This window comes from Canis lupus, chromosome 29, assembly GCF_011100685.1.
Source record: "Canis lupus familiaris isolate Mischka breed German Shepherd chromosome 29, alternate assembly UU_Cfam_GSD_1.0, whole genome shotgun sequence".
Taxonomy (NCBI): Eukaryota; Metazoa; Chordata; class Mammalia; order Carnivora; family Canidae; genus Canis; species Canis lupus.
Window position 1 is genome coordinate 32,405,796 of NC_049250.1, and position 22,832 is coordinate 32,428,627.

The following is a 22,832-nucleotide window of genomic DNA, read 5'->3' on the forward strand; positions in this document are numbered from 1 at the left end:
CTGACTTGCAGAGCAAGAGACATCTTTGTAGACTTTTCCCTCTTGAAGTAAAGCTTTGACTTGGGATTTCATATATTCTTTAATATGTGTTTAATGCCGTTTCGTATTTTATTAATTTGTTCAGGGATTCATTCACTCTAAGAATTCATTGTGACCCCACTGTGTCCCCCATCTTTGTCCAGCTTCCTTGTGCTCATCCTGAAGGAGTGCTGGAAGGAAGTAAGGATGAGTCAGGGAATGTTTCCCTGTGAAGAGTCCTTCAACCCTAAACCTAAAGGATGAGCGGAAGTAAGCCAGGCAAAGGGCAGAGACAGCAGTGGCCCTGCCTAAAATCATGTGTGAGGACTTGGGGTGGGGAGGAAAGCACATCATGTATTTGAGGACTTGGGGCAGGGCACAACACGGATTTGAACAACAAAGCGGCCAGTGGGATTTGTGCCTGGCGAGCAAAGAGGAGGGCTGCCAGAGGTAAAGTTGGAAAGGCTGTGGGGCCAGATTTTACAAAGGTAAATCCCAGTAAGGATTGTGAACTTAATTCTAAGTGTGGTGGGAAGCCGCTGACTGGCTTGGAATTGCCAAGTGATCATATTTGCATTTAAAAAATACTCAGGCTACAGTTTGAGCCTGTAACCCAATAAATTGGGTTGAAGCAGGAATGAATAAGGGGAGTCAGTGAGGGGGCTTTCGGGGAAGTTCCAGGAATAGATGATAGTGCAGTTAATTGGAATGCTAGCTTCCAAGTACAGTTTCAGTGGGATTTGTTGATTGATTTGGTTGGGGGTGGCTTGTTTTCTGATGTGAGATAGGAATGCTGATGGAGAATGAAGAAGTCTGGGTCAGACTCCAGGGTTGTGAGGGGTTGTTAGAGGTAGACAATAAACACACGAATAAATGGTATATGGTAAATTCTTTGATAGGAATAATACCATGGGATCTGATTGAAGAGTTAGGAAAACTTTCTTTTCAATTTATGTGAATTGAGACTGAATGGCTAAGGAGTCACCATGAGAAAAATCTAGACAGCTTCTCAGCAAGTGGGCACAGCAGATACAGATGGCCTCAGGCAGAAATGAAGTTGGCATGTTTAAGAAGTGAAAGGCATTGGCTTCTGGGATTGGGTGGGATTAATGAGGGATAGGTGATAGGCCATGTCCTAGAGAGGCAAGCAAGGACCATGCCTTGTGGGGCTTTGTAGGGCTTGATGAGAAATTTAGAACTTATCCTTAATGTATTGAGACAAAGATAATGGAGGGTTTTAAGCAGGAGAATGTCATGTTCTACTTCATATTTTACAAACTATAACTAGCTGCTATGTGGAAAAGAGGTCGGGCAAATGTTGAAACAGGGAGACATATTAGAAGGTTAGGGAAATAGTTAAAATGAGCAAGGGTGGTGGTTTGGGCTCTGGGGGTGGTGGGGGTGAAGAGAGCTAGATGAGTCCATGATCTGTTTGGGAAATAAAATCGGTGGGACTTGCCAATGAAAAGGATGTCAAGATTGAAGGAAGAAAAAAGAGGAGTCTAGAAACACTCGTAAGACTTTGGTTTGAGTAAACATGAGGATCGTTTTTGCCATTTACTCAGATGGGCAAGTCCAGGGAGGAGTAGGTTGTAGAAAGAAGTTAACTTTCTGTTGTGTACATGTTAAGTTTGAGGTGTCTCATAGATATTCTAGGCTCACGTCCAAGAAGTCTGTTAGCTACAGACCTGGAGTTTAAGGAAGGAGTCCAGGCTGGAGCTGGAGGTATTTGGGAGTCATTTGTTTCTGGTTTCAGGTTCAAAAGAATCCCTTTGCGCTCAGCTGTAGAAATGATTCTGAAGTGTTAATTAGTTTTTCCAGCCACGTTTTACCTAACTTCATGACTGTCACTGAGTTGTATGACATAAAGAAAAAGAAAAAGAAATGAAATGAAAGGAACAAGTCATTTAGAGTGTACTTAGAAGCTTAATTTTGAGTCTAATCTGATCTGTGACATTCTAGAGAGGGATTAAAGTGATCTGAATCATGAAAAACCTTATCCTAAGAGTTACACATCTTTAAAAAGTAGACTAATAATCCACTCCATATTTAAAACTTCATCTGATTACGGTTTGTGCAGATTATATAAGTATATTAAATATGTAGTTGATAGTAAAACTGTGATTTTAACCTTAATGGTGATTTTTGGCATGCTGAGCATAATTTACAATAGTATGCAGTTAAAAATGCTAAAGTTGAATAATACTATTATTTAGAAATTATTGGGGCACTTGGGTGGCTCAGTGGATTGAGTGGGTGACTATTTCAGCTCAGGTCATGATCTCAGGGTCCTAAGATTGAGCCCCATATCAGGCTCTGCCCTCAGCGTGGAATCTGCTTAAGATTCTCTCTCCCTCCTGCTGCCCCTCCCCCTGCTTGTGTGTTCTCTCTCATAAATAAATAAATAAATAAATAAATAAATAAATAAATAAATAAAATCTTAAAAAAATAAATTATTGTCTAACAAGGAAGACTCTTCTCATTTCCATTTTTGTAGTGGCTGCGACTACTTGTCATTTGCTTAAATCACTGTGGCTGTCATTATTAGTCAGGAAATATGAGTTTGTTATTTGTTTGAGTTTTAATTCAAATATAAATGCAAATACAAGTGATATCAGTCCATCTGAAGATTTTGGTGCCAGTTAGGTAAGGTGTGTGGGAGAGAGAAAGACTTGTTTACAAAAAACAGATTTCTCTAGCTGTAGTTTCCCATAATATTCTAAATAATTGTTGTTTTTTATTTTTAAAAAGATTTTATTTATTTATTTGAGGGAGAAAGCAAGTGAGCATGAGCTGAGCAAGGGGGGCAGAGGGAGAGGGAGAAGCAGACTCCCCTCTGAGCAGGGAGCCTGATGCAGGGTTTGATCCCAGGACCCTGAGATCATGACCTGAGCCAAAGGCAGACACTTAAGCGACTGAGCCATCCAGGTGCCCCTAAATAGTTGCTGTTTTTAACCAGCAAAAGATTCGTCTCTCTTTGGTTACATATTCGTTTTCTAACCAGTTGACACCTATGTTTTTGGTGTCATCCGTTACTAAGTGAGCTGATGGATTGGCCCAGAGCCATTTAAAACAACATTAATGGTCTTTTCAGCCCCTCCCTTACAGTGGAATGTCATCTATCTCATGTGAACCAAATGAATTTTGTTTCATCACCCAGTGTTTTCAGATTTGGTTCCTCCTCCAACTATCTCACACCAACTTAGAACATGGCACTACAGGGATCTACTCTTGTATTTTCCATCTGCATATCCCACGGTCTTCCTTGCTTGTTTGTTATGGGGACTATTGTATAGTTTTGTAGCTCACTGGTTGTGATAATTCTTATTTATCCAGAAATCCTGCATAAGTAGTTGCCTATGAGATATGAAGTTATGGTTAAAGCATGGGATTAAAACCGTGTCTTTGAACATACTAAATTCTCTCTTTAAGAATCATCTAGAAAGGTGATTTGTGCATGAAACCCTTCATATGTGTTTCCTCCCTGGCTTGCCAAAAGGATTCCTTTAAAGGTTATTTTATCTGAAGTCAGTCCGTCATATGGGGGTTCTTGGACAGCATGGCGTCCTCATGATCTTGGCCAGATTGTTTGAGCATGGCACGTTCCCCTTTGGCATCTATCTTAGTTTGTTCTTCTGCTGAATCAGGAATGAAGATCTCCCCAGGTGCTTTTCTGTCTTACTGTTATTCTGCAGTTTTTCACGGTTGTTTGTGTGTTTGGGACACACTGCTATTTAACAGTGCAGAACATTTAGGATGCCTTTGGATTTTGCAGAAGGCCACTTGCATGAGGGCAGAGTTGTCAAGTAGGTGTATTTTCTGTTTTCTAGAGTTCCAGGTACTCCAACTCCTTGCCTCTTTACTTCTTTCCTTTTCTCCACCTCAGTAGCACCAACTGCCTCTCATTTTCACCCTCAGACACATCCTAATTCCTGTTCCTAGACAAATCCTCTTTGTCTCCGTTAAAACTTGCTGTCAGCAAAGGGGCTGAACATATTTATAGAAGGTAATAAGAGTGGGAATACTGCTTAAAATAGTTCTGTTAAGGAGAATTTGCACTTTCAAGTCATAAAGAGTCTTTTTTTAAAAGATTTTATTTATTTATTCATGAGAGACACACACAAGGAGAGGCAGAGACACAGGCAGAGGGAGAAGCAGGCTCCACACAGGGAGCCCGACATGGGACTTGATCCTGGGTCTCCAGGATCAGGCCCTGGACTGAAGGCAGCACTAAACCACTGAGCCACCGGGGCTGCCCCATAAATGATGACCACCTGACTAGGAACAATTGGTACTGTTACTGCAAACCTTCAGTTGACTTCTCCACCCCTCTGTGAGGCTAAGCTTGTCTAGTGGACTCTGTTATCTGACCTAACGCCGCTCTATTGCTATCCCACCATGGAAGGTTATGGAGGAGACTTAAGTCACTCAGGAGCAATGGTTGAAGATTTTGGGGGCTGGAGGGGCTTGGCAAGATGCTCCAGAGCATTTTACATAGTGATATGGACTTTTCTATAGTACACTACTGATTAAGTGGCCATAGTCCTTGTCTTTGGCTTTTGGACAAAAGCAAATAGGAGGATTCTAATGTTATACACATGAGTGCACAGCACCAGGACATCTAAATAAATATTTTATTTTCATTTATGTTCTTAAGAATTTTTCAAAAATGACATTTGAATTATGTTGCCTACCTCCCTTTCAGCTCCATGTCGTTCATTGGAATTCCGACAAATACCCCAGTTTTGTTGAGGCAGCTCACGAGCCAGATGGACTAGCTGTCTTGGGAGTATTTTTACAGGTGAGAATCCACTGATTTCATTTTAAATAATTCATCAGCAATGTTGGATAAAGAGTTTCAGTGATGGAAGGGATAGTCTGCCATTTTTAATAGTAAACTCATTCTAAGTTTAATGTTTTCCTTTTGAAATATATATTGAAAATTTACATATTAGTTTATGATTTATCTAATAGCCCAGAGCTACCACAGGAGCATTGTCTAATGTTGCCTCTTGTCCAGTGATCATTTTTATAAGAATAGAAACAGCAGCAGCAGCAGCAACCATAGTAGCAGGAGTAACAACTGAGATTCTGAGAAGAAAATCTGTATTCTAGGCTCTTCCCCATTACACATTATTTAGAGATACAGGACAGAGTAAAGTTCAAGTTCCTGATTCTTGAAGCACTAGTTTCACCACAGTGGTTTGTAGTCTCAAACACACTGACCAATTTTTAAAAATCGATGTGTTTTCCTTTGTCTCATACTCACATGTGGTTTAGCAAGTATCATTGTTATAATCCCCGTGGGTGGGTTGGGCTGTTCGGCTCCCACTGTGACTACATTCTTGCAGGGCGTGCACTTTTGCTCTGCCACCAACTCTGTGTGCGATGTTGTAACTCATTGGGGCTGGGACTGGGGGAAGTACAGAGCAGAGTGGAGGGTGAGATGAATGGCAGTGGCTCCTTCCCTTTGGCCATCAAGTATGCTGGTGGCAGTGGAATGCAAGTGGGGCAAGAGATTATATTTTAATCCTGAAGGATTTATAACCTTAGGTAGATTTGGGACATCCCTAGTAATGAAAAGAGGCACATAGATTTTTTTCTGATGATTTCTACTCGTGATAACATATTGTCTTGGTTCAGGACCTCAAATCGCTTTAGGTTGAAAATGGGAGATGTTTTCTTTGATTGCTTGAATGTCACAAGAGTCAGTTTGGATTTAGAGTCTGAAGGTCACATCTGGTTGAATAGTGCAAGTGTTATGTTGGAGTTTCCTGAGCATGTTTTCTCTGAATTTAACGTGTATATTAAACATTCATAAAGCTGAAAACTATGGAGCTGTTACTACTAGTTTTGGAATCGAGTTTATAATTCAGCCAAGGAGCCCTGTAACATTATCTTGTTATTCAGATTTCTCTGGCACGATAAAGCCAGCAGGTAAAGGACAGCTTCATTATAGAACAATCTCTGTTTGTTCTGGGCTGGCATACATTTTTCAAAAAAACAATTCAAAACCAGTGACTGAGATGGAGTTGAACCAGACCTGCTCTGCTACAGTAACCACTTCTCTTGAAATTTTGTGCTTTCAGATCGGTGAACATAATTCTCAACTGCAAAAGATTACTGATATTTTGGATTCTATTAAAGAAAAGGTAAAATGAAATTTTATTTGCTACTGACTAATGTATTCCTTGTTCTCTCCTGAAGTCTGTTACCTGCTTTTAATAACTTAGACTATAGATAGAGCGTATGCTATATGCTTCGAAGCAGGTTTGGAACATACTTGGCCAGTAGAGCAGAATCAACCAATTACCACTCATCTTTTGAAAATTATGAGGGGGTCTTAAGTTCTCTAAAATCATTACTAATTCATCTATGCATAATTAGTTTCTGGTATTGGAGCTTTGTGCAATCAGCACTTAATTGCAACACATCGTAAACAAATCTTGTGCTTCTTAAATAAACCTAGGTAATGTGCTACTTCATCTAAAATGTTTAGATTAAGGCAGAAACTTTTTTTTTAAGATGCAAAGGGAGATACTAAATAATTCCATGAGGTAGAGAATTCTAGTAAAATGGTATTTCATTGATATATGTTTTTTTGAGGGGTGTGTAAAGCTCTCCCATTGTAATTTGTGAGAATTCTCTTTTCTCCACCAGGGCAAACAAACTCGATTCACAAATTTTGATCCACTATCTCTGCTCCCTCCATCCTGGGACTACTGGACATATCCCGGTTCCCTGACAGTCCCGCCTCTTCTTGAGAGTGTCACATGGATCGTTTTAAAACAACCTATAAATATCAGCTCTCAACAGGTATGTCACCTTTTCAAGGTTGCTCTTGATTTACTGGAGGAAACTGGACCAAAACCTAAAAAAAAAAAAAAATCCTGCCCTTCATTTCTGCTGGGGCCTTATGAAGCCTATGTTTTTTCTTCATTGATCAGATAAGTGTCATTGGACCAGGTAAAACTTATGTCCCTTTCTTATTTGACCTGTGATTAGATGATTTCTCTCCCTGTTCTTTGAAATGTGATGTGTGCACAGACACTGAGGAAAGAAAAGTGACTTTAAAGGTTATAATTGTTTTTTGTTTGTTCGTTCTCTTTATTGGGCTGAGATATAAACAGGTCGGTATATAAACTGGAAAATCAGGGGAAAGGTGACTTTAAGAGGGGACTTTCTTCTTTTTGACCGCACCCTCTAGACCTGCTCCTCCTACAGATTTCACAATCAGAAAGTGAGCAGTGAGAACAGCAGTGGGTCTTTTGGCTTTTGTTGACAAAGCTTTCAGTGGGGCTGCTTGAGGGACTTTAAGCACTTACTAAGGTGCTGTTGGGTGCCTACCTGTGCTGTTTTAGTGAAGACATTGCCTCACTTGTTTTTCTGATAAATACATTGAGTCCCCACGATCAGCCAAGCAGTCTGCAGGCTCAGGATGTCTTTGATGCCCAGAGAGTCTGCTCAAATCTACGAGCTGTGTGACTGACCCGTTGGACAGATGGGTGCTATGTCTTCTGTGGATGCTGTGCTGAGTAGGCTTTTCTTTTCTTTTCCTTTTTGAATTACTTGCTGCAAAATCTCAGCAAGGACATAGTCTAGTAATTTTTGCAGCTAATAAGGGATTTCTGTTCTGGGCTTGCTCACCTGCCTGGATGTTTATTTTTTACCCCAAGTCAGAGACTAGAGCTGGTTCACCTTCTAAGGTCATGCCAGGTAACATTTTCCCTTGTGGTGTGTTGAACACATCCAACTTCTGTTGGCCTTATCTTTAGGATTAAAGCCAAATAATAATTTAGGACTAATAAAAACATTTTGTAAAAGTCTGGATTGAAATCCAGAGTTTGACTGACATGGAAATTCCTGTGACTTTTTCCTATCATAAATAAAGTACACTGTGTCATGACAAAAATGACCTGTCACTAATTCGGTGGCCTTACTGACGGAGTACATTTTTCTTTTCTTTGTGTGCTAAACTGTTCGCTTTTACATTCCTTTGTTAAATTTGAACAAGGCAAGGGTAAGAATTAATAAATTATAACATCAAGGTGGTATTAATAGGAGATCATGTTTCTCCTCATATTTCCTTTTTTTTTTGGTAAATTTATTTATTATTGGTGTTCAATTTGCCAACATATAGAATAACACCCAGTGCTCATCTCATCAAGTGCCCCCCTCAGTGCCCGTCACCCAGTCACCCCCACCCCCCATCCACCTCCCCTTCCCCCACCCCTAGTTCATTTCTATCCTCATATTTCAAGGATATTTTTATCTCTTAAATAACTTTTTAAAATCTTTGAAAGAGAATATATCAAAATATATAATTTAGTTCCTTAAAATGCATAAAGCTCTAAATCAAACATGACTGGCTATAAGTTTAGGAATTATGCCTACCTAGCTGTGGTTTCCTTACTGTATCTAATTGGAGACTCAATTGATTAATATTAATTATTAATGTGGTTTCTATATGGTTGAGTATATAAAATAATAACTATATTTTAGCTTTAGTATGATTGATAATTTACTGTGATTTACTTAAATACACTTACATCTATTCTAGCATGAATATTTTCAGACATTTTCATTTTTTAAAAAAGATTTTATTTATTTGAGACAGAGAGAGAGAGAGAGAGAGAGAGAGAAAGAGCACAGGCAGGGGGAAGGGGCAGAGGGAGAGGAAGAAACAGACTCCTCGCTGAGCAGAGAGCCAGACCTGGTCTGATCTGAGAACCCTGAGATGGTGACTTAACCCAAAGGCAGACATTTAACTGATTGAGCCATCCATGCGCCCCAGACATTTCCATTTTTTAACCAGATGGAAATGATTATCTGAGTAAGAATCCAAATTATTATAATATGGCATTATGGTGATTTTAAGAGTTAAAGAATGAAACAAAAGATATTTCAGAAATCCAATCCCAGTCTAACCATGAGAAAAATATCAGACAAAGCCCAACTGAGGGACATTCTACAAAATAGCCAATCAGTATTCTTCAAAACTATCAAAGTTATCAAAAGCAAAGTAAATCTGAGAAATTGTCATTATCAAGAAATGCTCAAGGACATATGACTACTAAGTGTAATATTTCTTGGTAGGATCCTGGAACAGAAAAAGACATTAGGTAAAAACAAAGGAAATCTTAGTAAAGGATGGACTTTGGTTAAGAGAACATTAATACTGGCTCACCAGTTGTGAAAAATATACCACACTAATGTAAAATATTAATAATAATAAGGCAAATAGAGTGTGGGATATATGAGAACTATTTGTGCTATCTTTGTAATAATTCTGTAAATCTAGAATTATTCTAAAATAAAAAGGTTATTAAGAAAACCCAAAACATCAGAGGGTTGAGATGATTATTCAGTTGTTTACCTCTTTTATATAAAGAGAGATGAACCTGTATACCACTTGCTTAAAAGTCACTTTCCAAAAGATAACTTCTAATCTAATTTTTGGCAGCTTTTTATTTTTGAAGTCCCTGGGGCACATTATTTTATTTTCTAATTCTACTGTACAATGTCACTAGCTATGAAGATTAAATTCTTTTTTCAGTAAGTTGGTGCCAATGTTTTTTCTAGGTTTTTCTGCTATTTCTTGCCAAGTCACTGTTTGACAGGAAGGACAAATCACGTGATTTTCATTTTCTTTTATTTGATTCAAGCTCATGTTTTTCTCCAGAGTCACTTACAGAAATGCTTAGTTTAACTGCCAGACCAGTAAACAGATATGCTGTTTTCAGATAGTTTTGATAACTGATGTGTCATTCTCTTTGGAAGGCTAACTTTTCTGCCAAGTTTCTTTGGGTTATCCTAAATTATCCAAATTGGCTTGCTCACCTGCTGAATTCAATGTGCAGAATCCTTGGTTTTAATTCTATGCTTTTTTTAAAAAAAATTCTCTTTGTCATTTGTTATGATATTTCCATACAATAAAATTCATGAGTTTTAGTGTGCAGTTGATGATTATTGCTATTGTATATTACTATGCAGCAATTACTAGATTGAGATATAAAACAGATCCCTAGGCCAAAAAATTTCCTTGTGTGTCTTTGCACTCCACCTCCTTCCTCACCCATGGCACAGGCCGTCACTGAGATGCTGTTACTGGGATTTTGCTTTTTCTAGATTTTTATTTATTTATTTTATTTTATTTATTTTTTAAAAGAGATTTTATTTATTTATCCATGAAAGACACAGAGAGAGAGAGGCAGAGACACAGGCAGAGGGAGAAGCAGGCTCCATGCAGGGAGCCCGATGTGGGACTCGATCCCGGGACTCCAGGATCACGCCCTGGGCCCAAGGCAGATGCTCAACTGCTAAGCCACCCGGGCTGCCCTAGATTTTTATTTAAATGGAATCATACAGTATGTAGATTTTCATGTTTAGTTTTTTTTTTTTTTTTTTACTTAGCATGATGTTTTTTAGATTCACTGTCAATTTTTTGTTACTGAGTAATATTCTATGATATGGATAAACCACCTTATTTTAAAGTCTCTTTACCACCTGATGGACATTTTGGTTGCTTCCTGTTCTGGGCTATTACAAATAATAGCTGTGCATACTTGGAAGTTAGAAATGATTGGCATATGCATTTTTGTGTGGACGCATATTTTCATGTTTTGTGGCAATACCCAGCTCTAGATTCACTAGGTCATGTGGTAACTTCAGGTTTAATTGTATAAAGTGCTACCGTATTGTTTTTTAATGTGGCTGTTCCACGCTCCATTCTCACAGGCAATATATGAGATTTCTAGTTCCTCCACATCCTTGTCAACACTTGGTGGTGTTAGTCCTTGGATCTTTAGCCGTTCTAGTGGGTATATGTGATTTTTAAAATTCGCATTTATCTGGTGATCAGTAATGTTGAACATTTTTTCATATACTTATTGGCTGTGCATATATCTTTTGTGAAATATCTGTTCAATTAATTTGCTCCTTTTAAAATTGGGTGTTTGTTTTTTCATTATTGAATTGCAAAGGTTCTTTTTTTTTATAAAGATTTTATTTATTTATTCATGAGAGACAGAGAGAGAGAGAGAGAGAGGCAGAGACACAGGCAGAGGGAGAAGCAGGCTCCATGCAGGGAGCCCGACGTGGGACTCGATCCCAGGTCTCCAGGATCATGCCCTGGGCTGAAGGCCAGCGCTAAACCGCTGAGGCACCTGGGCTGCCCCAAAGGTTCTTTATACAATCAGGATGAAGTCCTTTTTAAAATACATTTTTTAAAAGATTTTATTTATTCATTCATGAGAGAGAGAGGCAGAGACATAAGCAGAGGGGGAAGCAGGTTCCCTGCAGGAAGCCCAATCAATGTAACACTTGATCCCAGGACCCTGGGATCACGCCCTGAGCCAAGACAGCTCCTGAACCACTGAGCTACCCAGGCGTCCCTTAAAATACATATTTTGCAGAGGTTTTCTCTCAGTCTGTTGGTTGCCTTTTTAAAAACTATGTCTTTTGGAGAGTAAAAGCTCTTAACCTTGATATAGTCCATTTTAATCAGTTTATCCTTTATTAGTTTGTGCTTTTGGTATCCTGTGTAAGATATCTTTGCCTAACTATATGCCCCTAAATATTTTTTCATACTTTAAGTAATGTTTGTAGCTCTTACATTTAAGTTTTTGATGACTTATGAGTTAATTTTTATATATATACACTGTGCCCCATTTTCTCTTTCCTTTCCTTCTGATATTTCAATTACATATACATTTAACCTTTTAATAACATCTCACAGATCCGCAAGACTTTATTTTTTTAGATTTTTAAATTCAATTTAATTAACATATAGTGTATTACTAGTTTTGGAGGTAGAGTTTAGTGATTCAGCAGTTGCATATAACACCCAGTGCTCATTACATTAAGTGCCCTCCTTCATGCCCATCACCCACTTAGCCCATTCCCCCATCAGAGGGGAGATGCCCCTCCAGCAACCCTCAGTTTGTTTCCTATAGTTAAGAATCTCTTGTGGTTTCCCTCTCTCTGATTTCACCAAGACTCTTTTTTTTTTTTTAATTTATTTTTTATTGGTGTTCAATTTACTAACATACAGAATAACCCCCAGTGCCCGTCACCCATTCACTCCCACCCCCCGCCCTCCTCCCCTTCCACCACCCCTAGTTCGTTTCCCAGAGTTAGCAGTCTTTACGTTCTGTCTCCCTTTCTGATATTTCCCACACATTTCTTCCCCCTTCCCTTATATTCCCTTTCACTATTATTTATATTCCCCAAATGAATGAGAACATATAATGTTTGTCCTTCTCCGACTGACTTACTTCACTCAGCATAATACCCTCCAGTTCCATCCACGTTGAAGCAAATGGTGGGTATTTGTCATTTCTAATAGCTGAGTAATATTCCATTGTATACATAGACCACATCTTCTTTATCCATTCATCTTTGGATGGACACCGAGGCTCCTTCCACAGTTTGGCTATCGTGGCCATTGCTGCTATAAACATCGGGGTGCAGGTGTCCCGGTGTTTCATTGCATTTGTATCTTTGGGGTAAATCCCCAACAGTGCAATTGCTGGGTCGTAGGGCAGGTCTATTTTTAACTGTTTGAGGAACCTCCACACAGTTTTCCAGAGTGGCTGCACCAGTTCACATTCCCACCAACAGTGTATGAGGGTTCCCTTTTCTCCGCATCCTCTCCAACATTTGTTGTTTCCTGCCTTGTTAATTTTCCCCATTCTCACTGGTGTGAGGTGGTATCTCATTGTGGTTTTGATTTGTATTTCCCTGATGGCAAGTGATGCAGAGCATTTTCTCATGTGCATGTTGGCCATGTCTATGTCTTCCTCTGTGAGATTTCTGTTCATGTCTTTTGCCCATTTCATGATTGGATTGTTTGTTTCTTTGGTGTTGAGTTTGATAAGTTCTTTATAGATCTTGGAAACTAGCCCTTTATCTGATATGTCATTTGCAAATATCTTCTCCCATTTTTTAGGTTGTCTTTGAGTTTTGTTGACTGTATCCTTTGCTGTGCAAAAGCTTCTTATCTTGATGAAGTCCCAATAGTTCATTTTTGCTTTTGTTTCTTTTGCCTTCGTGGATGTATCTTGCAAGAAGTTACTATGGCCGAGTTCAAAAAGGGTGTTGCCTGTGTTCTCCTCTAGGATTTTGATGGAATCTTGTCTCACATTTAGATCTTTCATCCATTTTGAGTTTATCTTTGTGTATGGTGAAAGAGAGTGGTCTAGTTTCATTCTTCTGCATGTGGATGTCCAATTTTCCCAGCACCATTTATTGAAGAGACTGTCTTTCTTCCAATGGATAGTCTTTCCTCCTTTATCGAATATTAGTTGCCCATAAAGTTCAGGGTCCACTTCTGGATTCTCTATTCTGTTCCACTGATCTATATGTCTGTTTTTGTGCCAGTACCACACTGTCTTGATGACCACAGCTTTGTAGTACAACCTGAAATCTGGCATTGTGATGCCCCCAGATATGGTTTTCTTTTTTAAAATTCCCCTGGCTATTCGGGGTCTTTTCTGATTCCACACAAATCTTAAAATAATTTGTTCTAACTCTCTGAAGAAAGTCCATGGTATTTTGATAGGGATTGCATTAAACGTGTATATTGCCCTGGGTAACATTGACATTTTCACAATATTAATTCTGCCAATCCATGAGCATGGAATATTTTTCCATCTCTTTGTGTCTTCCTCAATTTCTTTCAGAAGTGTTCTATAGTTTTGAGGGTATAGATCCTTTACCTCTTTGGTTAGGTTTATTCCTAGGTATCTTATGCTTTTGGGTGCAATTGTAAATGGGATTGACTCCTTAATTTCTCTTTCTTCAGTCTCATTGTTAGTGTATAGAAATGCCACTGACTTCTGGGCATTGATTTTGTATCCTGCCACGCTACCGAATTGCTGTATGAGTTCTAGCAATCTTGGGGTGGAGACTTTTGGGTTTTCTATGTAGAGTATCATGTCATCGGCGAAGAGGGAGAGTTTGACTTCTTCTTTGCCAATTTGAATGCCTTTAATGTCTTTTTGTTGTCTGATTGCTGAGGCTAGGACTTCCAGTACTATGTTGAACAGCAGTGGTGAGAGTGGACATCCCTGTCTTGTTCCTGATCTTAGGGGAAAGGCTCCCAGTGCTTCCCCATTGAGAATGATATTTGCTGTGGGCTTTTCATAGATGGCTTTTAAGATGTCGAGGAATGTTCCCTCTATCCCTACACTCTGAAGAGTTTTGATCAGGAATGGATGCTGTATTTTGTCAAATGCTTTCTCTGCATCCAATGAGAGGAGCATATGGTTCTTGGTTTTTCTCTTGCTGATATGATGAATCACATTGATTGTTTTACGGGTGTTGAACCAGCCTTGTTTCCCAGGGATAAATCCTACTTGGTCATGGTGAATAATTTTCTTAATGTACTCTTGGATCCTATTGGCCAGTATCTTGTTGAGAATTTTTGCATCCATGTTCATCAGGGATATTGGTCTGTAATTCTCCTTTTTGGTGGGGTCTTTGTCTGGTTTTGGAATTAAGGTGATGCTGGCCTCATAGAACGAATTTGGAAGTACTCCATCTCTTTCTATCTTTCCAAACAGCTTTAGGAGAATAGGTATGATTTCTTCTTTAAACGTTTGTTAAAATTCCCCTGGGAAGCCATCTGGCCCTGGACTCTTGTGTCTTGGGAGGTTTTTGATGACTGCTTCAATTTCCTCCCTGGTTATTGGACTGTTCAGGTTTTCTATTTCTTCCTGTTCCAGTTTTGGTAGTTTGTGGCTTTCCAGGAATGTGTCCATTTCTTCTAGATTGCCTAATTTATTGGCGTATAGCTGTTCATAATATGTTTTTAAAATCGTGTGTATTTCCTTGGTGTTGGTAGTGATCTCTCCTTTCTCATTCATGATTTTATTAATTTGAGTCTTCTCTCTCTTCTTTTTAATAAGGCTGGCTAATGGTTTATCTATCTTATTAATTCTTTCAAAGAACCAACTCCTGGTTTTGTTGATCTGTTCCACAGTTCTTCTGGTCTCGATTTTGTTGAGTTCTGCTCGAATCTTTATTAACTCCCTTCTTCTCTTGGGTGTAGGATCTATTTGCTGTTTTTTCTCTAGCTCCTTTATGTGTAAGGTTAGCTTCTGTATTTGAGTCCAAGACTCTTTTTTAAAGATAATTTTTAATATTTCTGTTTTTCATCATGGATAATTTCTATTGATCAAGTTCATTCACTCTTTCCTCTGGAGTCAATTTGACTGTCAGGTCTATCCAGGTAATTTTTTGTTTTAGCAATTCTATATTTTAGTTCTAAATATTTGGTTTGGTTCTCTTTTCTTATATCTATTTTCCTGCTGAGACTTTCCACTACTCTGCATTAAAGATGCTTTGTTTAACATACAACCCTCAGGTAATTAAAGTAGCCATTTTAAAATCCTTGTGAAAAAATCCTTGTTAAGTTCCTACTTTGGTTCCTATTGGGTCTGACTCTGCTGATGTTTCCTTTTTTGAGAATGTGTTCCATTTTCTTGCCTCTTTGTATGTGAAGTATTTTTAATATTTATTTATTTATTTATTTATTTATTTATTTATTTATTTATTTATTATTGGAGTTCAATTTGCCAACATATAGCATAACACCCAGTGCTCATCCCATCAAGTGCCCCCCTCAGTGCCTGTCACCCAGTCATCCCCACTCCCCGCCCACCTCCCTTTCTACCACCCCTTGTTTGTTTCCCAGAGTTAGGAGTCTCTCATGTTCTGTCTCCCTTTCTGATATGTGAAGTATTTTTAAAATTATATTCTAGATGTTATGAACATTAAGTTATGGAGATTCTGGATTTGGTTATTTTTTTTCTGATGAATATTATTTCCTTTACTTTAATAGGTAATTTTTTTTTTTTTTTTTTTTTTTTGTGTGTGTGTGTGTGTGGTCAAGGCTTGAATTGCAAATTTTCTTTTTTGTGCAGCAGTTCTGGTCTCAGAACAGCCATGTGTGGTTCTTGGGTATAGAGTTTGAGGATCCTCTCTCTGATTCTTTTCCTTAAGACCAGTGTGCTCCATTGCAGATTCTACTCAGCTTCAAGTGAAACACTGGAGAGATAGGAACTCACTGTAGAGCTCCCATCTCTCCTTCAAGTGAGAATAAATTACCCACCTGAGTCCCTCTGCTTTTGCTCACTCTCCACTACCTGTGACTAGTTTTGTTTTTTTTTTAAGATTTTATTTATTTATTCATGAGAGACACAGAGAGAGAAAGAGAGAGAGAGAGAGAGAGAGAGAGAGGCAGAGGCAGGGACACAGGCAGAGGGAGAAGCAGGCTCCACGCAGGGAGCCCGATGTGGGACTCGATCCCGGGACTCCAGGACCACGCCCTGGGCCAAAGGCAGGGGCTAAACCGCTGAGCCACCCAGGGATCCCCAGTTTTTTTTTTTTAATATTGTCTAGGTTTTAGAGTTATTTTCCACAGGGAGGTTGTCTGTAGGTTCTTAGACCAACATACCTGGAAGCAAAACCTAATGTCCCTTTTAAATAGTAAAATGCTATATTATGTAATTAATGATAATGATCTAGGATTACTCTTCTTCTGCATCTTTAGGCTAAATGTGAAATGAGGAAAGAATGCATTCACTTGAACATTAGCTTTGACTTATATAAGAAACTCCATGTAATTAGCTTTGTAATTAAAGTTCCAAATTATAGAAGACAGTACAAATCAATTCTAGAATTGTTTAATAATTGCTAATTCTTGCAAGGTATAATGCAAAGGAAGTGTTTAACAAAGAATTGTTAAAGGAGTGTTAAAAATGTTCCTAGTCTTCAAGTAGTTTATAATCTAATAGACAAGATAAAATAAATGCATAAAAAAATTATAACAGTGGCTGTGCTTGGTATATAAGAGAAATGAGGTGTAAAGGAGGTTAAAGGGGAGAGACTGGTTTATTGGAGAAATCAGGAAAAGACTTCATGAAAGAGCTGATATCTGGGCTAGGGAAAAAGCAGTGACTGGTAGTAAAAAAAAAGGGAGCAATTTCAAGAAAGAACACCATAAATAAAGGCAAGAAAAGGTGCAGAAAATATGTGGGCACCTTTATACTTAAGATTCTCAGACTTTAGTATATACAACAATCACCTGGAGGAGCTTATCAAAATGTGGATCTTATTAGAAATTCTCATTCAGAAGGTCTGGCTTAGGGTTCCATAATCTGAAATTTTAAGAATCATCCCAAAGTCTTTTCATTCAGATGCTCTGGGGCCGCCCTTCACTAAACTGGCTTTGGGTGGGACCTGTGTGTGGTCGTAATCAGAGACAATCTAGTTGGTTGGAACCCAGTGACTCAGAAACCAGGCTCACTAGTTTGTTTTGGGGGCCTTATTAGAGCTAGAAATGTTGCATGTTTTGGAGATAGATTTTGAAATGTTCACACCTGAAGCGATATGATATTCGGGAATTTGCTTCAAAATAATCCAGTTTGGGCAGGATCGGAGGTGGAAAGAGAGAATGAGTAGGAGTACGGATAAAATGAAATTGGCTGTGTGTTAATGATTGATGAAGCTGGGTACTGAGTTTGTGGTGGTTTATTCTGCTCTTTCTAGCTTTCTGGATGTTTGAAAATTTACGTAATAAAACACACGAAAAGAGATGAGGGGAAAATAGAAAAAAAGTTGCAATATTGTGCTGTGGTTAGTGCATGACCTATTTGCCAGATGGCTTATTTATTGAAACTTCCTAGCTCTCCATCAAGCTCCTATAAAATGAGGATAAGAGTGTATCATTGATTAAATGAGATAGGCATGTAAAGGACTTAGCACAATACCTGGCCCATCATGTTCTGTAAGAGAGATTTCACTTTTATTATTATCCAGCTTTGACAGGCAGTGGCTTGCTATTAGACATTTGAGCACTAGAGTGACATAAGCAAAGCTACTTACAAAACATTAGAAAAGAGTGTTTCTGCTTATTGCGGTTGCTATGTAAAGAAATTAAAATTTCAGTAGTAGAGCCAAGAAAAACAGCAAAACAGATCATACTCACGTCAGCCTTCAGGCTAATATGGGGCGATTCCTGCCAGGACTCGTGTAGATGGGATCAGCCTTCATGACAGAGCAGCCCATTTTCTGTCTGCAAGAAGCCCAGGAGCCCAGAGAGTGAGGAGACTGATAAGGGCCAGCCAGGGCTAAGCATTTTGAGGTTAGTGCAGTGGTGGAGGACACCAGGCCCAAGAGAAGCACATCTGAGCAGGGACGGACAGATGCAGGGTCTGCCTACCTGGGCTAAGCAATTGGGAGGGAGATCCAGAGCCAAAAAGGGAAGGGATTTGGTGAGACATCAGGACAGGTTCAGTGAGTCTGACCAAAATGTGCAGGCAGGTCATAGAACTAGAGTAAATTCCAATGGGGTTAACGTGTTACGGAAGTAGGGAACCATGATCAAACTTGCAGAGGAGTCAAAAGAAGGGTGGGAGGTGCACCTGGGTGGCTCAATCAGTTACGTGTATGCCTTTGGCTCAGGTCATGATCCTAGGGTCTTGGTGATGAGGAGTCCTGGGATCAAGCCCCACATCAGGCTTCCTGCTTGGTGGGGAGCCTGGTTCTCCCTCTCCTTTTGCCCCTTTCCATGCTCTTGCCCCCCCCCCCAAATAAATAAATACAATCTTTTTATAAAAAAGCCAAGGTCTTCAGAGTACTGGGCAGTTTCACTGGGAGGCAAGTTGTGTTTGCTGAGGCCAGCAAGTTGGTGCCCTGATTCAGGACTTGGGATCCTGCTGAGCCACCTGGAGAGGCCACAACATAGAGATTTGCTCCCCGTGATCTGTGGAAGGCTGAGTATTTTCCCTGTGGCTCCAGAGGTTAGATTTTATTTACCTCTGCTGCTTGACTTTACCAGAGAATTCTTCAAGTCTCCTCTGGCTTTAGCTATAATCTGGTCTAATGAAACACAAGTAATAGTAAGTTCTAAGTATTTGTCTTATCTTGCCCATATCTATACCCTTTTAAAAGATCTCTCAAAGTATCACTTGTGCAAAGACATGTCTGCCTGGGTATGATGCGAGAACTTCTCTCCGGGGAGTGTGGTTACAAACCGCTGTCTCTTATTATAGAGGAGCTCCATCGCCTCTGCCTCCCATCCTGGCTAGTGCTGAACAAGAAATATTTGGAGCTTCAGCTAAATGATGATGATGGAAACTTAATAGATGTATCCTAGTGTGAATTTTTAAAAAAATATTTATTTATTTGAGAGAGAGAGAGAGAGAGAGAGAGAGCATGAGCAAGGGGAAGGCCAGAGGGAGAAGACAACCTGCTGAGCCAGGAGCCCAATGCAGGGCTCCATCCCAGAACCCTGAGATCATGACCTGAGCTGAAGGCAGACGCTTAACCAACCGAGCCACCCAGGCACCCCGACCCACATTCTAAATGTCATTTCCTCATATTATTTTGATCCTCAGATAAAGTGCTTATGTATTTAATTTTTTGAACCCACAGGTACTTGTGTCATGGTGAGAACTTAGCAGAAGTATTGTTTTATTACTTATATGACTCATAATTTAGAACACTTTTACTGTAACATATTAGTTCCTGGTAGAGGAAAGGTTATATGTTTCGTAACTTTCTATGGAGGGCAGTTCACCAACATTGGTGTGACTTTCTCTGCTGAAGCCAACTCTTCTCTCTTCTTCAACAGCTGGCCACATTCCGCACTCTCCTCTGCACAGCGGAGGGCGAAGCAGCGGCCTTTTTGTTGAGCAACCACCGCCCACCACAGCCTCTGAAGGGCCGAAAAGTGAGAGCTTCTTTCCATTAAAAGTCACCAGCTGACCACTGCAAACATGTCTGTGGAGAAAAAAACAAAACGCAAAAATCCCTGCTAACAGCTCTTTCTTAGAATTCTGGCTTATGGGTACCATATTGCTTTCAGCTTCAGCACCCGAAAGAAGCTCAGATCTCTGCAATCAAACTAACTTAACTCATCCATCTCAGATTTCCACTCATCAGGACTCAAACGGTAAACATTGTTTGATGTGTGTTAAAACCTACAAAATACAATCTTTTACTACCTGTGTGGGAACATGGCAGGCATTGCACAACTTCCTAAAACATTAAAAAATTTTCCCTTGCCCTAGAGATTGAATCAGTCATATCTCTCAGCAATGTTTGGTGAAAAAAATTAAAATCTTTTCCAGAATGATAAGATCATGATATCTTTTTCCACACAAAGGAGTCTTAATGTCTCGATATCATTCCAATTCATAAAACGTTGATAATATTTCCTTTTAAAGGGAGTTTTTGTTTTGATTATGTTGTTGATTCTCATTGCATGGTACCTTTAATAGAATGAACAATCTGAGCATTCTGGGGGGTGGGATATAACTACTCACTGTGTCTGTTCCACAACTCAAAATTAACCTATCCAATTTTGGTGGGCAATTCCTCAGGATATGAATGACTGCTTAAACCTTAATGAGTTATGCCCTATATCACATTCGTGCAGTAATGTTAGTGATAACCAGGTTGATAATTGACCAGATGCAGTGCTTGCCAGTTTATTGACATAGTTTGAAACTAACAGATTGCAAGGTACCAGGCTGGTGGTGCAGCCCAAGGGCATGATGATGAATGGGTTGCTTACTTTTCCCCTTGTTTTGGCACAGAGCAGGGAGCAATCCTGTATAGGTTACTGTTCTGTCAAGTGGTGGAAAATATTTACTTGAGTCTCATATAAGTATACAGTCAGCTCACAAACCCTTCAACCCATTTCCATGGCAAAGTTCATCTCCCTTTTTATCCATGTCCCTCAATCTCACAAGTAATTTTATAAGTTGGCTGTTGATATTCACTTTAACCTGTTGCCTCTTATGTATTTTTCTTTGTTTTTGGTGAAGGAGGATGGTGAGGGTCCTTTCACTCTCTCTGGTGCAAGTGGAGTGACACCATTAATTTAACCACGTTTAAGGCTTGGACACAGAGTACACTTCTGTCTTCTGAGAGAAGTTTAGCTGAGTTTCCTTGATTTTGTTAATTTGTTTCAAACACCATTCCTCCTCTGAATGTAGATTTTGATATCTTAAATTATTGTAATAGTTTTCTTGATAGGATAACTGAGTGTCAGTAAATTATATGATAATGCTGTACTCAGTTGCAGAAGATAAGCTCCTGAAGTCTAACTGGTCATTTCTGTTTTCCCTCATGTAGCTTAAGCCTTGCAGGAGATTGCCATCTCATAAATCTTTAATGAACTGAATCTTTTAAACTATTTTATTTGATGTCTTCGGTAATTATCTCGCAGCTTGTGATTAAATGCACCATCAGTTAATGTAACAAGTAAAATATAAGTTATCTCTTAAAGGTGGTTTCTTCTGAAAGGAATAATTTATTAAATCTACTTGTGTAACCAGATGTTTTAAAAATACCAATGTTGAATGGGAAGGTGTTTCTTTAGTTTGGAAAGACATGTTGTGAGGTATCCTAGTCACAGAAAGAAGTCTGTTTCCTCAGAGAAGGTAGTTGTTCTGTTTGAAGGGGTGTGTAACGAGGATTCTAGTTACTTTGCATGAGAGTTTTTACGTTGTAATTTAGGGTTTCTGCTACAATATTGCCTCAGTTCCATGCTACAAATTGGACTTTAGTAGACTAAAAGTCAACATATCACTCATTATCTTGAAGACTGTCTGCTAATTTATTTATCTCTTAGGGGCAAAAGATCTAAGTGTATGTTGAAGTTGTTATCTCTTAAAAAGATTAAAGAGTATAAATACTAATATGGATCTCTTTTGTTTCCTACACATGTTGGATTTATGTTCATTAAACATTTTGTGTTTTATTTAAGTTGAATTCAACCGTAATGAAGAAAATGAGATAAACTTTGAACTGTATCAGGGACTCGCATATGCAAGACATAAAACAAGATTATCGTTTTATACTTTCTATTTAGAAAATAATCTTAAACTCACAAAAAAATGCAAACAGTACATTTTTTCTGAATTATTTGAGAGTAAGTTGCAAACCTACTGCTCCACCATCCCACAAGCTTTAGTATATATTTCCTGTAAGTGAGGACATTATCCTACAAAGCTACAATATAGCTAAAATAACCATAAGGAATAAAAGGCATCCAAATTGGCAAGGAAGATGTCAGATTTTCACTATTTACATATGACATGATACTCCATATTAAAAAAAACTCAAAAAAACTCCACCCCAAAATTCCTAGAGCTGATACATGAATTCAGTAAAGTTGCTGTATACAAAATCAATGTATAGAAACCTGTTGCATTTCTTTATACCAACCATGAAACAGCAGAAAGAGAAATCAAGGAATTGGTCCCATTTACAGTTGCACCAAAAACTATAAGATATCCAGAAATAAACCCCAAGTAAAGAGGTAAAAGATCTGTATTCTGAAAACTGTAAAACAATGACAAAAGAAATTGAAAAAGACACAAAGAAATGGAAAAATATTCATGCTCATGTATTGGAAGAACAAATATTGTTCTATATTACCCAAAGCAATCTACATATTCGATGCTTTTCCTAACAAAATACCACCAGCATTTTTCACAGACCTAGAGCAAATAACCCCAAAATTTGTATGGAACCACAAAAGACCCTGAATAGCCAAGCCGTCTTGAAAAAGAAGAGCAAAGCTGGAGGCCTTACAATTCCAGACTTCTAATTATATCACAAAACTGTAGGGATCAGGACAGTATGGTATGTGCACAAAATACAGACACACAGATCAATGGAACAGTATAGAAAGTCCAGAAATGGACTCACAACCCTATTGGTCAACTAGTCTTTGATAAAGCAGGAAAAATATCCAATGGGAAAAAGACAGTCTCTTCAGTAAATGGTGTTGGGAA

The 22,832-nt window shown here is 38.8% G+C and overlaps 1 protein-coding gene across 4 annotated transcripts in view; it reads left to right on the plus strand.

The window, feature by feature from the left end:
* Positions 1-22,832, plus strand: part of CA13 (carbonic anhydrase 13) — a 48,800-nt gene that overhangs the window by 15,043 nt on the left and 10,925 nt on the right. For 2 of the 4 annotated variants that reach the window (XR_005381177.1, XR_005381179.1), the window contains exons 4-7: positions 4,724-4,819; positions 6,108-6,170; positions 6,679-6,834; positions 19,658-19,978. Coding sequence is in view for 1 of the 4 variants with exons in the window: in XM_038579665.1 (XP_038435593.1) it covers positions 4,724-4,819; positions 6,108-6,170; positions 6,679-6,834; positions 19,658-19,777 (435 nt within the window). In the remaining 3 variants the exon portion in view is untranslated. Of the gene's footprint in view, positions 1-4,723; positions 4,820-6,107; positions 6,171-6,678; positions 6,835-19,657; positions 21,732-21,799; positions 22,250-22,832 lie in introns of those variants that run through there. The other 2 variants (XR_005381178.1, XM_038579665.1) reach the window with 2 other exon arrangements.